At 36.1% G+C, this 16,673-nt stretch overlaps 2 protein-coding genes and 3 long non-coding RNA genes across 5 annotated transcripts in view; 3 read left to right on the top strand and 2 right to left on the bottom strand.

Moving 5' to 3' along the window:
• Positions 1 to 1,779, top strand: part of LOC149623764 (uncharacterized) — an 84,709-nt gene extending 82,930 nt beyond the window's left edge. The window contains exon 3 of the mRNA XM_089853016.1: positions 1,239 to 1,779. Within this exon, the coding sequence (XP_089709142.1) occupies positions 1,239 to 1,492 (254 nt within the window). The 3' untranslated portion in view covers positions 1,493 to 1,779. The remainder of the gene's footprint in view (positions 1 to 1,238) is intronic.
• Positions 1,780 to 6,101: 4,322 nt separating this feature from the next.
• LOC149623767 (uncharacterized) lies at positions 6,102 to 8,080 on the top strand. Its single transcript, XR_016374876.1, has 2 exons — positions 6,102 to 6,477; positions 7,645 to 8,080. It is a non-coding gene; the product is annotated as an uncharacterized LOC149623767 (long non-coding RNA).
• On the bottom strand, positions 6,567 to 9,310 carry LOC149623768 (uncharacterized). The gene is made up of 2 exons (XR_016374877.1): positions 8,383 to 9,310; positions 6,567 to 7,863 (listed from the first exon to the last, which is right to left on the bottom strand). It is a non-coding gene; the product is annotated as an uncharacterized LOC149623768 (long non-coding RNA).
• Positions 9,311 to 12,355: 3,045 nt separating this feature from the next.
• On the top strand, positions 12,356 to 14,474 carry LOC149623769 (glucosidase 2 subunit beta-like). Its single transcript, XM_089853017.1, has 3 exons — positions 12,356 to 12,566; positions 12,636 to 12,894; positions 12,977 to 14,474. The coding sequence occupies exons 2-3, from the start codon at positions 12,699 to 12,701 to the stop codon at positions 14,389 to 14,391; spliced, it is 1,611 nt and encodes a 536-aa protein (XP_089709143.1). The 5' UTR covers positions 12,356 to 12,566; positions 12,636 to 12,698; the 3' UTR covers positions 14,392 to 14,474.
• On the bottom strand, positions 14,305 to 16,107 carry LOC149623770 (uncharacterized). Its single transcript, XR_016374878.1, has 2 exons — positions 15,394 to 16,107; positions 14,305 to 15,316 (listed from the first exon to the last, which is right to left on the bottom strand). It is a non-coding gene; the product is annotated as an uncharacterized LOC149623770 (long non-coding RNA).
• Between the last annotated feature and the right edge of the window lie 566 nt (positions 16,108 to 16,673).

Raw genomic sequence — 16,673 nt, forward strand, 5'->3', positions numbered from 1 at the left:
CTAGTCATTCGAAGCTCCTTAGCTATAATTGCGAAGCTTCTAATTTAGATTGTATAGTTGGTTCGAATTTCTGCGGTGGTATAGTACACTTATATTAAACCAAAGCATGGAGCCTAATTACACCCACTTTTAAATTTAAATATAGTTATTTACTTTTACGGATATATTTTATCGGTTCGTATTGATAACTGGGTAAAGTTGGACCTTGTTTTTAAAGTGCAATCAATGCAAGAAAGTACGAAATTTATTAATAATAACAAAAGTAGAATTTTGTAAAACACTCTAAATTTGATCTAAAATTGTAAATATATTCGAAATTTTATATTAAATTGTAGGCGAAATTTTATCTTCAATAGGGAGCTAACAGTTTTGATCCTGAAACGTCACACCTTTCTTTCTTACTGGAGTTTCACCCCCCCTAACGGTTGGAAACAGTATTCTACGCGCAAAAATGCCAACCAGAGAGGGGCTGCGTGACGTCAGACTATCTCTTCCCCCTAGCCAGTTGTTAGCTCCCTATTGTAGACTGCGCCGATAAACGATATTTAAAACTAGAAATTAGCGCCTGCAGGAGTCCCAAGTAGTTCCCAAACTATTCTTAATTATCCTTGCTTTTGAATTTTATAACGCCCTATTTCCACTCTATGCTTAATCACTATGAATCATACTCCCCCCTCTCTCTTCCCCCGAATGCCTCAAAAGCTAAACTATTTTCGTCGAAAAGAGGAACGTCATAAATTAAAGCTTTCATTGGTTTAATGGTTGACCAAACTGGAGATAAAGAGACACTTTGAGACACTTGGTCTCGTAAACATCATGCTGGGCACTACTAAAAACATTACATCCACTCATGGTTGACCTAAGAAACTGGAGATATAGATACACTTTGAGACACTTGGTCTCGTAAACATCATGCTGGGCACTACTAAAAACATTACATCCACTCATGGTTGACCTAAGAAACTGGAGATATAGATACACTTTGAGACACTTGGTCTCGTAAACATCATGCTGGGCACTACTAAAAACATTACATCCACTCCAGGATAATTTACAGTTTTACACGGCCATCCCCTTGGTTTTAATGAAACCCACCAAGAGGGTGTGACGTATTGTACTAACCCAAATGAAAGCTCTATAAATTTACCATTGTTAATTCTGTTTCCGCGTTACTACTTTTTCTTTATATAATAATAATAATAATAATAATAATGTTTTGTTTTTGTTTTCTTTCGCAGCGAGAGTGGAAACTAGTTCCAAAAACTTCCACTTTTCGGCGTCGTCGGCTGCTCCGATTTCTAGCGTGTTAGCACCGTCTTATTCGAGCAACCAGCCCACTTTGGCGGCCGTGCCGTGTTTGAATCCCGCTTTGTGGACTCATGGTAGTAGTTACTTGTACAATTATCACTACCCGCCTCAAACGTCGGACTTACTATTTTGGACGTATTATAATGGACTTGTGCAAACGGAACGACGCGGAATTATGCAATAATTTCTACTCGAATTGTTTATTATTTGTCTCATTTTGTGATATGTTTTCAATAACATTCAATTCCGAATTTTTCTATTTTTTTTTTTTTTTTTTTTTGCGAGAGAGAGTGAAAAGAAAACCGCTCTTTTATTTTTAAAGTGCAAAAGTGGTGTTATAAATTATAAATATATAGGTTTGCCACTCTAAAATTTCTCCCAATATAATTACGAGAAAAAAAAAGCTATATTGTTTCGTGCAAGTATATGGACGAGCTATATAATAAATAAATAAATAATTAATTAATGTTATGACTTACTGTTCTATCAGTTTAAAAAAATCAAAAATATGTAAATTAAAGTTGAAAATTATAAAAAAAGTTAATATTTTTTTAATTAGTTAAGCCAAATATTTAAATACAAGTTTCATGGAACGGAAATAATTATTTGTCAACAAGTTCTTTTCACTCGATCCCTGGAATAGTGGTGAGTACTGTACGTTATTCGCATCTATATATTAAAAATTTATAAATTATTTTCTGCTATATGAAGCGTATTTAATCAGTATTTTGAATATTTCAAGTTTTTAGCCACATCGTATATATTACTTCTGGATGAGGCTATTAGTTTGTCCCGCGAGCCTGTGGTGGTAGTAGTTTTTCGCGATTCGGAATGTGGTCAGAGTTACCCAAAGAAATGGCTATGTCAGAGCTAACCGAAGAAATGGTTATTTTATGCCTTTGGCAGTATAAAATTTTTCGTTCCTCATTGAAGGGAGGGAGAGTAAATGTGAGGGAATTGTGGTGAGGTGATATTTTTCGTTCGTGTATTTTAAAAGTATAGGGATTATAATAGTATGTTTAAGCATTGCATTTAATTGCACAGGTAAGGTTAAGCTTTGTGAATTGTGGTTTACGTTTCCTCGATATATTTAAAGATAGAGAGAGAGAGGATTTTAATATTGCCTTATTTTAAATGGAAGGTTTAATACTCCCTTTAAAATTCCGGTCACCCGTGGACAATAAGGGTTTCACGCTTTCAATCATCCCGCTCCCCTATTTCAAAATCCAAAGAAATCGAGGGGAATTTTTAAGAAGCAAAAGCGAGTAAATACCGACGTTGTATTTTGAATGGTATTAAGACGGTGTTTATTAGAATTTACGTGTATTTCTCCTCAAATTTGGAAGAATTTTAAAAGAAAGTACTAGCTTGTGGCCCCGGATGTTACAATTATAACATAAGTAAATTTATTGAAGTAAGGATTAGGGGGTTATAGTTTTTTGTTAGGGCATCGAGGGGCTACTCACTCTTCTTTTAATTGGTATTTCCTTTTACCACTGTTAAAGGATGCGCATCTTGGTCCTGGGGGTACTCACTCACGTTTTCCGTTCGTGTCACACTTTAATTGTAACTGAAGTAAAAAAAAATCAGTAATAATTTTAAAACAGTAGCGCATCGAGGGGCTATTCGCTCAAATTTTCTCTACTCCTGTTAAGTATGGTACGATGTGGCTGCTATTACGAGTCCTTGGGTCGTTCTTGTTCTTGTTGGTTTCAAAGCTGCAGTGTGTACAATGTTAAAGGGTAAATGATGGGGTGGGGGTGGAATTGGTTAAACTAGGTAGATTTGATTTCGCCAAAGATTTCGGGATTTCTTCTTGATTTCGTCAAAGATTTCAGGATTTCCTCTTTGATTTCGTAATTTATTGATTTCTTCAAAGATTCCACGAGAAGCGTGCGGGATTTCGTGTAAATGTCACACTCCTCAAAGGCTCAACAATATATTATAAAAAAAACCGTTTTTACAAACGGAAAAAACCTGATATATACTACATCGTTGATTTTGGGTCGCCACTCACTGTTCTTGTCACGGCTTCTAAGGGACAGATATTATTTATTCTAACCGTTTCATATAACACCACCATTTATTAAAGCGGTAACATTGCGTCATGACAATTAATATCACATGTCATGACAGCACCAACTATTAAAGCGGTAATCTTAACACATTTTCTTTACTTTTTATTTCGGCTGACATTTTTGAAGCTAAAAATAAATAATTTTTACCATAACAACGAAGTTATGGTAAAAATGTCAGCCGAAATAAAAAGTAAAGAAAATGTGTTAAGATTACCGCATTAATAGTTGGTGCTGTCATGACATGTGATATTAATTGTCATGACGCAATGTTACCGCTTTAATAAATGGTGGTGTTATATGAAACGGTTAGAATAAATAATATCTGTCCCTTAGAAGCCGTGACAAGAACAGTGAGTGGCGACCCAAAATCAACGATGTAGTATATATCAGGTTTTTTCCGTTTGTAAAAACGGTTTTTTTATAATATGTGTCCCTTCCTTGAAAGGCTTGGTCTTACTAATAATGAAATATGAAATGATTAATTTCAAACGGAATGGATATTTATGTGTCCCTTCCATGAAAGGCTTGGTCTTACTGATAATGAAACGAATCGGAGAACGACAGAGATACGTGCATTGTAACTCAAAGAGAGTCCAAGTCTCAATAAACGAATCGAAGATACGTGCATTTTAACCTCAATGCCTTGGAGTTAGGAGAATTTTGAACTCAAGTACGTCGTTAAAAGATCCCCCACCATGATAAGAGATAGATAGAGCCTACCCTCGAGAAAAACCTACGCGACCTACGCGACTTTCGCGACCTATACGCTCGTGGCAGCACAAGGGTTGAAAACGAATTGTCGTTTATTCGCGTGAAGTCGTAGGGTTGCCATTTCTGCACCTCAAAAATACTTACGCTGAGGGGTCCTGTTTGCAACACAACGGTTAAAAATGAATTGGCGTTTATTCGCTTGAAGCCATAGGCCTGCCATTTCTGGCGTCAAAATTATCTACTCTCCCGTTCCAAAAATTTGCCCGTACAAAGGCAGGAAACTCGAACGACCCGTATATATCAGCCAGTCTGTCGACTGGCTTAAATAATTTAACAGTGAGATTGAAGTAGTTTATAGTGTCACCGAGGGGCTAATCACTCGCGCATTCTGGCCTAGCAATTTTTCGCTAGGGCATCGATCTTCAGTATTTCTTTTAATGGGTATTTCGTTTTACCACTTTTAAAGGATGAGCATCGTGAGGGTACTCACTCACGTTTTCCATTCGTATCACACTATTATAATTATGACAGAAGTAAAAAATAAGAAATAATTTTAAAACAGTTAAAGGTAGCGCATCGAGGTCCTATTCACTCAAATCTTCTGTACGCCTGGTAAGTACGGTACGATGTGGCTGCTATTACGAGCCCTTGGGTCGTCTTGTTCACCGTAATTCTCAGTAGGGTATTAGCGTGGAAAAACAGTGGAAATACTAAGCCGATTAAAATTTGTTAATAACAGAAATTTTACTATTATTTTCAGTACGTGGACTCAACACTTGGAAGTTACAAGTTTATAAAAATATTTTTATTATTTCCATTATTAATCTTTTTAATAAAATCTAATGTATCAATGGAATGTATTTCAAAATAAAAAGTTGCATTAATATTTATAAAATATTATTTGATAAAATTATTTCTATTTATAAGCTTATTAATTATAGTTATGTCGTCAAATAATAAAAAGAATAAAAGACCAAAGTTATAATGAATGATTACCACAATTTTGAAAAGTATTTTAATTGCAAATTTTTATTAAATCCGAATGTATCAAATGGAATATATTTCGAAATAAAATATTGCATTGATATTTATAAGTCTGCCTGATAAATTTATTTTTACTTGTAAGCTTACTAATTATAGTTAGTGACTAAGGTATAGAAACTCGCTTCATACCTCTGAATTAGAGTATGATTAAAATGCTTTCCCGACATAGTAGAGCGATGAATCGAATATGTTTACATGACACACTCTTAAAAAACACTCAGAATAACTGACTTTATCCAATGAATATTTTGAATACAGTATCAATGTTAACTGACTTTATCCAATGAATATTTTGAATACAGTATCAATGTTATAATGACTGATTTTATTCGAAGTGCATTGGACTGAAGCGTGACATAGCAGCCACTCAAAACGAATGCTGCTAGTGATGGTTACATAAAAGTGTGTGTGATAGTGAACGGATTAATCAAACCCGGTCACGTGACCTATGACGTCAAATCACGTGACCTATGACTGCAGATCACGTGACCTATGACGTCAATCACGTGACCTACGACGGCAGATCACGTGACGTATGACGTCAATCACGTGACCTACGACGGCAGATCACGTGACATATGAGGTCAAATCACGTGACCTATACCGGCAGATCACGTGACCTATACCGGCAGATCACGTGACCTAAGACGGCAGATCACGTGACCTATGACGTCATATCCGGTGACGTAGCATGACGTCATATCCGGTTACGTAGCATGACGTCATATCCTGTGACGTGACATGACGTCATGTCCGGTGACGTGCCATGACGTCACCTATGACGTCAACGAGGTAATTGACTTGATGTTAATTGACAGATGTTAATGGTAAAAGGTAATGATTGTCCATTCAGTTAGGCCTAGCTTTCATTCATTTAGGCCTAGCTTTCATTCATTTAGGCCTAGCTTTCATTCATATAGGCCTAGCTTTCATTCATATAGGCCTAGCAGTGTTCAGAAATTTGGATTTCGTGCCCGGGATATGGCGCACCCGAGTCCGCGCATAGGAGCTTTTAGCGCCCCCCGACGTTGGAAATTTACTTAGTTGGAAGTTATGCGTGAGCCGGTTCATTCGATGCTTGGAAGCGGTCAAGGAAAGTCGCTTGGGAAAACCTTTCTCGCTCAGCTGATCATTACGGGTCAGCCGGTTCATTCGTTCCATTCGTTCCCTGGAAGCCATCGAAGGAGGTCGCTTGGAAAAACGGTTCCCGCTTTGAGGTCGATTCTTGATCGTTCCGCCATTTCCCTGATCGTTTTTGCTGAGGAAGAAAGCTGAATTCGACGCTCTTCAGCTTACTTGGCGGCCATTGCTTCGCCTCGTGGTGCTTTAACAGTCCGTAAGCCTAACCTTTACAATAATCCAAAATCATCTAGCTCCCCTTAAATTATTTATTTTATTTCAAGTATTTAAATTAATTAACTAGTGTTAAATGTTAGTGAATTTTATTTATTTATTAAAAATCAAGTAACATAAATAAAATTTTACAACGAGATGTTGGACAAGATAGAATCCCTTAAGAATTAGTTTAGGGGCTATAATTTAAAGATATTAAACGGGGTACCTAATTAATTTAGAGATATCGCGACAGATTTTCGGAAATCAAGTCCCGCCGAACAAGAGGACCGTTACCCTAAGCCTAAATGAGCCTTGTCACATTTAAACTCTAGTTACTTACGGGGTCTATCTGTGGGAATAGTTTAAAATTAAATAAATAGCAGGAGTTTAACTAAAATTAGTTTAGGGGCTATTATTAAATAATTTAGAGCTAAAGCTACAGATTTTCGGAAATAAAGTCCCGCCGAACACGAGGACCGTTTCCCTAAGCCTAATTAAGCCTTGTCACATTTAAACTCTAGTTATTTACGGGGTCTATCTGTGGGAATAGTTTAAAATTAAATAAATAGCAGGGGTTTAACTAAAATTAGTTTAGGGGCTCTTATTAAATAATTTAGAGCTAAAGCTACAGATTTTCGAAAATGAAGTCCCGCAGAGATAGTTTTATGACACGTGGACGTTTGCCCTAAGCCTAAGTTCAGCCTTGTCCAATTTCAACTCAAGTTTTTGTTTATGGGTTAGGTTTTCCTAAAATTGGCGAAGAAGATATTTTCAATTATTATTCTATTAAAAGGGGCAAGGAATTTAGTTTAAATAAATGTCAGGTGTTCCTAAAAATAATTAAAGGGATGTTTTAAATTATTTTCATTATTAAGTTACATTTAATTTTATATAAAGGGTCGATTTTCTTAAAACTAATTTCTATATAATTATGGGATTTAGCTAGCGAGATTATTTATTTAATTCGGGGTGGAATTTACGGTAGTCGAGTCTTTCTTTAATTTAGGGTGGCAATTAGTTGTTGTAGTTAGTTCGTCTCGGTATATAAATTTGGTAGCCAGTTTTTAAATTAAGGACACGCTTTTCTTAAATTATTTAAATATAGAGATTACTTTGTTAGTAGGCAATAGTTATTAATATAGTGTTATTAATATGTTTTAATTTATAGATTTGGATGATTTTCTTGTATTTTTCTGTCGCTGGTCATTCCGAGACGTATCCTTCCAGATGACATCCTTTGTTCCGATTGACGCAAGACGAAGCTGTTCTGGACTCGCTATGTATCATTCCTGATGACATGCTTCGTTGGATTCACGTTACATGATGTCTTCTGGACTTGCTCTTTCTCTCAGCGCTGACTTAAAAGATATGGAGGAAATCATCGAAGCTAGAAGACACAAAATACATCTCTTTTACTTGCAATTTTTTCATGTAACCACTTAACTTATTTTTTTTTTTTGCTTGCAAATTTTATCTGTAACTACTTATTATTTTTTTTTGCGTTCAAACTTTAACTTACAAACCTCTTTAATTTTTTTTTGTTCGAAATTTTTGTAAACACTTACGTTTTTTTGTTTTTTATTGAATAAATTTTGCCTTAAACCTCGTTCTTTCTTTTACTTAATTTCTTTCGATACTAGACTTGGTTTCGATTTTTTAGGGTCTGGACTTAGGGGGATATTTTTAGGTCCCTTTTTAAGCTTTTTACTTAATAAAAGACAAACATTAATTAAAAAAAATTTTTATATAAAAAAATTATATATTTATTAAAAATTTATAAAAAAAATGATAAAAATGTATAAAAAAATGATAAAAATATGCAAAAAAAGGTCAAACAAATGATTATAAGTAAATCGATTGTTTTTTTTGTTCCTTCCCCAATATCGAAACTTTAAGCTATACTTACTGAACCACCCCCCACGTAAGCCTTGCGAGCCCAATTTAAATTTAACAAATCCCTGTTTTACTCGGGAATTATTAAATTTAAACTAAGGCCCGCTGTGGAGCCCCCAAAACCAGGAAACTTCGTCCTTAGCATGGGATTTCCAATGAAAGTCCACTCGATGATAGAAGTCCTCCACTCGATGATAGAAGTCCTCCACTCGCTGATAGAAGTCCTCCACTCGCTGATAGAAGTCCTCCACTTGCTGATAGAAGTCCTCCACTCGAGAGAATGTTCCTGCGCAAGAGAAATTCTTATTATTATTTAGAGAAAATAGCACATGCATAACTTCAAATTAAATACCTTAATATGAAAATCCACTTGAATATTCTTGCATGATGTAACGTAACATGTTCGGGCAGAAGACAAATTATTACTATTGACAAATTGCACACGCGTAACATTAAACTAAATACCTTAGTATTGGGAAGTAAAATAATACCATAAAAACGTAAGCCTTGATTTGATAATAATAAAGGCTTTGTTTATAGGAAACCCGCTTAAAATCGTGTTTACTTTTAAAGGACAAAGCGTATAAGCAACCTTCTACCTTAAACATAAATCATAAATTTATTTAGATCCTACAAAACTCCCTCAAAGAGTTGCCAAACGCTTTTCCCATAAAAATATTTATAATTAAAATCATAAACTAGATGCCTTAATACCGCAAAGGGAATCTCACCCTTAAAATCCTGATTACGCGTTCATTATTCTTAAAAGGGAGGGCTAGGACCAGTTTTCACCTATTCCATATTTCAGCATTTTATTCATGTCCTGGCGAAAAAAAATCCCTACATAGAAAAGGACACAAGCGCTTTCCTTCTAAGAATAATTATAAAAATAAATAATAAACTAAATACCCTAATAATTGCCTACAATGTTTGACAGGCTGTCGAAACAGTCTTTTTTGCTAATGAGATTCCCTTTAAACGGATAAAATCAAAATAACATTAATTCCACTTTCAAATAAATCATTTAACATAACTAGAAAGATAAATATTAATACGGTTTAGGGTCAGTCTTGAAATATTTATCAAATAAACAATCACTTTGAATTACTTTTAAACCGACTAAAAGATTGAATAGTAAAACCAGGAATAAATGCAATGCGCAATTAATTAGAAAAATTTAATAAGATTAATTTCAAATATTTTGAATAAGTACGACATGAATGTGAATCATGAATGCTGTGCGCCATTTTACAACTCCCCAAAATAAACTTCTAAAATCTTTCAAAGAAGCCATTTCGATACGACTAACTTGTAACTACACAAATGGTGCGGTTACGGTGAAAACAAATGGGCTTGACACCCACAGGGCCGGAAATAAGAAAACTTTCATATAGAACATGTGTCCCCTCCTTTGACTAGAAAATGTATAGGACCTTGTCCACTAGTGTGTGCAAAAACTCCGCGTATCTCTAGTAGAACCACAGTTATGAGCCTTCAAAGTTGAGTGTAATTATGGTGGGAGGGGGGGCAAATAGGACTATAGCATAGTCAAAGGACACCCCCATATCTCTAGTAGAATCACTGTTATGAGCCTTCAAAGTTGGGTGTAATTAAGGTGGGATGGGGGGGGGGCAAATAGGACTATAGCATAGTCAAAGGACACCCCAATATCTCTAGTAGAACCAGAGTTATGAACCTCCAAAGTTGGATGTAATTATGGTGGGATGGGGGGGCAACTAGGACTATAACAGTCAAAGGACACCCCAATATCCCTAGTAGAACCAGAGTTATGAACCTCCAAAGTTGGGTTTAATTATGGTGGGATGGGGGCAAATAGGACTATAGCATATTCAAAGGACACCCCAATATCTCTAGTAGAACCAGAGTTATGAACCTCCAAAGTTGGGTGTAATTATGGTGGGATGGGGGGGCAACTAGGACTATAACATAGTCAAAGGACACCCCCATATCCCTAGTAGAACCAGAGTTATGAACCTCCAAAGTTGGGTGTAATGCTATTCCTTGTGAACATTTTGCTTAATTACTCGACCCCGTAACCCTGGGTTTCTAATATGGTTGAATGGGCCCAGGGGGGGCAAATAGGACTATAACATACTCAAAGGACGAAAACGACTTAATTCCTTTGACTAGAAAATTTATAGGACATTGTCCACTTGAGTGTGCAAAAAATAGTATCGCGTGTTCATGGTTAAGCTATCAAAACTTTGGGAAAATGTATTGGTCAAACCGGCCAGTGACCCCCTTAGTTTATAAAAATAGTATGGGACATTTTAAAATGCTATTGGACAATGTGTCCTGTGCTTATTTCGGCCCTAGACACCCATATTTACACCAATAGATTTGTTAATTGAAAACATTTTAGAAAACTACAGTTACTTAAACACCTTACTTCGGCGTTAATACAGCTGCCGTTAAAGGTTTTCTACTCGCTTCAGTTAAAGGGACTGCAAAGAAGGCATCGGCGGGTGGGTAAAAATTATTTGAAATACGTCACAGACATCACGTGATGCCAAGGTACAAAGGCTCCTCATGGAGTGGAACTGGACATCTAGTCCTTGTTTTTCGCGAGATTGCAGCGCCAATTCCATGAAGTGGTGGTTTTCGAAATAAAACGAACTAAGCTTCTTTGAACCACGCCTCTCCTTGGTCACGTGCCTCTGACGTATTTCAAATAATTTTTACCCACCCGCCGATGCCTTCTTTACAGTCCCTTTAAGGGCAATATACAGCTAATAACCAAAGCAACAAAAGCGCATTAGTTATTTAGAACTATGGAGTTCCAAATAACTAACATTATGTTCGGTAACCAATATATAAAATCAACTAAGGCTATGTTTTCTTCAAACAGACAATGGTCGTAATTAACAAACCTATTTTCCACGTTTAACGATTCATTTTCCACTTGTTACGCTTAATTTCCATTTGGTTGCGATAAAATTTTGGTATTTAATCTATATTTACCCTTATAAATAAAATATTTACCTGGAAAGATCTCTTTAGACACACTGAAAGAGGCTATGGCTTCCAGCAAACCCAGCAACACCCCCAAAGACAAAGGCTTAAGCCTTGGTCGTAATTAACAAACGTATTTGGCACGGTAAACCATAAATTTTCCACTTGCAACGCTTAATTACCGATTGGTAACGATAAAACTTTGGTATTTAATCCAAATTAACCCTTAAAATATAAATAAAATCAAAATATTTACCAGCAAAAATCGGACAGAAAATCGCAGCGGCTAGTTCTCACGGAAAACGATCTCAAAAATGACCTTGAGTGAATAGGTTTATTTGGCTGCAAACACGGACCGCTAGATGGCGCTGCTGAAGTTAGGCTGCGGCAGACTTCAAAATATGGCGGGAGCGTGCATTTCAATTTTTTTGGTTCTATTTTCTAATACAATTAATAATTTAGTTAATTATAATTTCCTAATGTATTCTAAACAGCCCAAAACACTTTTCTCCACTTTTAAAAAGTGGTACTGGAGTTTAGGGATTCCAATATCTGGAAAAAGCACCCTATAAACACGTTTGTCTAATAGTGTGTTACCACGAACTTTGTAGTGACGTCACATGCTCTTATCTCTTACCTTATTTTCAGGCGACCATATTGGCAGTCGCGAGACGTCGTCAGCTTGGGCAATACAAATTCGGGGCCCAATATTGACGTCACAGTTTCCTCCCCCCCAGCTTCGCGGTAGCACACTATAGGTCGAAACCTGAAATCATAATAATTAAACTAATTCCTATGAAAGTTAATTCATTTTACAGAGGACCCGGTTTTACGTTGATCTAGATCAAATAAGAGTTCTGAAATTATAAATAAACAATAAAATTTAATTATGAATGAATTGTGTCTCTCTCTTAAGTTTTGAATTATACAGAAAACTACTAATCCTACTGCGACTGTAGTTTTTCTACCAAAGGCCCGGCAGTTGTATCATGCAGCTGCTGAGAAACATCCCTGTGCTGAGCTGGCTCCTGGCTGCTCTGGCTCTTGGTATTGATTGAGTAGGCAGCAATTTAATAGACGTGTTCTTATTTCTTATGCTATTAGCAGAAGCCGGGTTTTCTTTATTCAAATTCTCAAGCAGGTTTTTCATAACGCGTCTATGTCAAGTTTTTTGAAGGTTTAATTAAGTTTATTGCACGCTAAAAATATATACTATCCAAATTTGTAAGTTATTTTACAAAACTTTAACCCTTACCACAAATGGCTTTTTGATTCCTTGTCTTGTTGTTGAAGGAATTAAGGGAGACCAACTCTACAGTGCGGGGCCTCACAGTCCAAAGTAAATTTCCGAGGAAAATGCAGTGTGTTTTTTGGTTGATTTTGGCATTATCTACTTTGGCTGTCCAAATTTTGGGTACTGAAGTCCTTCGTCCTAGAGGAGTACCATTGTCAAAGAAGATTTTCTATGACCCCAGTCGAGACTTCAGTTGTCTGGATGGATCATCTATTGTACCTTTTAACTTTGTTAATGACGATTATTGCGATTGCCAAGGTGCGATAATATAAGAAGCGTCATTTTTACAGTACACAAATTATTTTAACTTACGCTAAAATTTAATACTTTCATTGATCAGATGGGTCTGATGAACCCGGGACAGCCGCTTGCACCAATGGGGTGTTTTTTTGCACCAACGCTGGATATATTCCCCAGTACATTCCCTCATCTAGAGTCAATGATATGATTTGTGATTGTTGCGATGCGAGTGACGAATTTAATAGTACAGCCGAGTGCATTAGCAATTGTAGGGAATTGGGGCAAAGCGCGAGAGAAGAAGCCGAACGTCAAGCTGAACTTTATAAGAAAGGCTACGAATATCGTCAAGAGCTTATCAAGAAGGGTAAACAAAGAAAGGACGAGTTTAAAACAAAGTTGGCTGAGCTAAAAGGCCGAGAACACCAGGCTCAACTCGAGAAGGAAATGAAGGAAGTGGCGAAACGTGAAGCGGAAGAAAAAGAAAAAACGATTTTGGATCGTTATAAAGATATCGAGGAACTCAATTTAAAAGAGAAGGAGGTTGAAGAAACTGAAAAACGTCATACTGAAGAGAAGGATAACGCCATTGGCGCTTTCAAAGAGCTAGACAAGAACGGTGACGGAGTTCTTCACTATTCAGAACTCCAGGAAGTCTCCGTTTTTGACAGCAACAGAGACGGTACTGTTTCCGAAGATGAAGCCAAGTTTTTCTTACATATGAAGGACGAAATGGACTTGGAGGAGTTCACCACGACAGGATGGATGGTCATGAAACCTATTTACATGCTTAGCAAGATAAACACTGCTGGAACCAACGATGATATTGACGAAGTTAGCGAAACGGAAGATGAAGGAGACTACCATCCTGATGCTGGACGTGATCATATTGATGATGAAGATGAAGACTCGGACGAACCTCCTAAATTCCCGCCTCCTCCAGAGGATGGAGGTTTTGAGCATCCACCGAGGGAACGAAAAGCCCAGGAAGTCAAATACGATTCAGAGTCTCAGGCCATCATTGACGAAGCCCAAAAAGCTCGTGACGATTATCAAGAAGCCGATAATGACTTGCGAAAATTGAAAGATGATATCAAAGATTTGGAAGAAAGTATGGAAACAGATTTTGGACCGGAGGAAGAGTTTGCCACTTTGAAAGATCAGTGCTTTGACTTGTCCGAGAGAGAATACACCTACAAGTTTTGTCCATTTGAAAGAGCCGCCCAAGTCCCTAAAAGCGGAGGAGGGGAAGTTAGTTTGGGACGCGGTGGTAAATGGGTCGGTCCCGCTGATAATAAATATTCCGAGATGCTACTGGAAGGGGGTATGGTTTGCTGGAATGGGCCAGCCAGAAGCGTCCGAGTTTTATTGCAGTGTGGCTTGGAGAATCAATTGATTTCAACGTCCGAACCAAATCGCTGCGAATATCAGTTTGTTTTCACGACAGCAGCCTTGTGCACGGCTTCTCCCTCTGAACTTGATGAAGCCATCCACAATAGAATGCACGAAGAACTCTAGTCTTTTTCTAACACTCGCGATATGTCATTCTGTTTCACTTCTTTCGAAATAAATATTGAGAATAAATATTAATTAAAAACGTTCGTTGCCAATGTTACAATTTCTATGAAAAAACCTCAATCTTATCTAGACCTAGCGAATTTCATTATAGGCTTGGAAGGAACCCAAATTAACGCAGAACTGATATTGCCTGTACAAACTTAACAAATAAGAATTTATTCTAAGCAAAACACAACAAAACTCGGGCCAAAACAATAAGGCACGTTACAATTCAGCAATATCACTTGATTTTAGGTAATAGCAGAAGTATATAATACTTCTCTTCGAGAGAAGTGTACCACAAAGCGGGGTAAGTGTAACGTCATTCTTCCCAATATCGGAACATTTAGAGCAAGGTTACTAAACCGAATCACATACACAATAAATAGTTCCCCTCATCATTACTCTATTAGCGCTTAATTATTTGGCAAGACGCGCTTGTAAATTTTTGTCCCTCGTCAAGACGAGGTTTGTGGGATGATTGCTGGGGATTTAATGCCAAACAATTATAGAATTCACCTTACGGTGCGATGCCCATTTGTAGTTTGATGAGCGGGAAAGCAAACTTAAAGGGTGAACCTGGGAAGAATGACGTTACATAACTGAAGTATTAAGAGAATACCGAGTGTCATCCTTCTTCTATTATCCCCTTCTGGTAATAGGCAAGTAAAAATCTATATTGGTTCATCAAAAGAAACTTTATCTGTGACCCGAGTTCAAAACGTTTTAGTTAATGGGTTCTTTAAGGCTACGGTAAATTTTGATATATTGAAGATGATTTTGTTATTTGCGCCTTGGTTAAAATTAAACACTTCATTTTTTCCCAAAAAACTTGCCGAAACTAAAATAATATAAAAACTGGTGTCGTCATTTTTTAGTCCAAGACCTGTGAAAGACAGAAACTTTATGATTATATCAATCAATGAAGTTGTTTCACGGTGCAATTACACTCAACTACATTACCCAAAGGGTGATGTCCATGTTGATGATGACTGCCTTCATCAGGAACCTTGAGCCAACCAGGTTGACTTAACTACATCGTTGTAGTATTATAAATTGACATGACACTTAAAATGTTTTTCATTGTTTTTTTTTTTTTTTTTTTTTTTTTACAAAAGTTGGCAATCCCCTCAGTACATGATTAATTCATAATCAATATTTTTGTCTCTATGTCACTACAATTAGAGGCAGGAAGCACAAGAAATTCGTGAAATTTCAAAAACATTTTGCTTTTTTTTTTTTTTTTTGGTTATTTTTGTTTTTCTTGTCTTTTTTTTTTTAATTAAAAAGATTTTTGGTTGGTTGATTAGTTTTCTTGGACCTAGCATATGAATTTATTTTACACGTTCACAAAAAAATGAGATCCGTGGGTAGCTACAAAGTTACATGGCAAAAATTTTGAAAACAATTTTTTTATGATAGAGGGAGTACTAGGAATGATGAAGCGCTTTATTATCAGCAGAACTTAAAGAGCGCTTCAAATTGATACTAAAAAAAAAAAAAAAAAAAAAAACTTCCGAAATCGTTATAAATTATGAAAGATAAATGGCTTTACATTAAATTTCTTTGTAGATAATTAATTTGGCTTCAATTGGCCATATGTCTAATCAGCGCCACTAGCGGATGGTCTGAAAACTACTCCCATAGAGTCTAGTTATATTTAAGCGGGTTTGCAGAATTTCCGCCAGGTGGCTCGAATGCCGCGCCATCTGACGGAAATTCTGCAAACCCGCTTAAATATACCTAGACTCTATGGGAGTAGTTTTCAGACCATCCGCTAGTGGCGCTGATTAGACATATGGCCAATTTAAAGTACTTGCAGGTTTGTCTTTTCTTTACAATCAAATTATTGGCTACAACATCCAAAACAACTTGTTTTTCTTTTTTTCTTCTTCGGAACCTTACTCACTTTTAAATGAAAAACTAACCCTTACATTTTAATTGTTATTCCTAAATACTTTAGAAAATTTGTTATTTTTTTTTTTTTTTCAAGACTTGTTTTTAAAGACAAGGCACACGTCAATATTTTAGCGAGTTTTTTTTTTTTATAAATATTAAAAAAAAAAAAAAAAATTGAAATTCATAAATAAAATTGTTTTTCTTTTAGTTTACAGATTTAACGTACAGCGAATGGTTATCGTTTATTCATATTTATACTTATGTATATATATAAAAAGGTTTTTTAGAATTAATAATTAACGCTTCCTGATATATTTTTACATGAAATATTTTACACAATATTC

The sequence above is a fragment of the Phalangium opilio genome, unplaced genomic scaffold (assembly GCF_054372755.1).
Source record: "Phalangium opilio isolate 3A_F unplaced genomic scaffold, DU_Popi_V2 ptg000113l_1, whole genome shotgun sequence".
In the NCBI taxonomy this organism is placed as follows: domain Eukaryota; kingdom Metazoa; phylum Arthropoda; class Arachnida; order Opiliones; family Phalangiidae; genus Phalangium; species Phalangium opilio.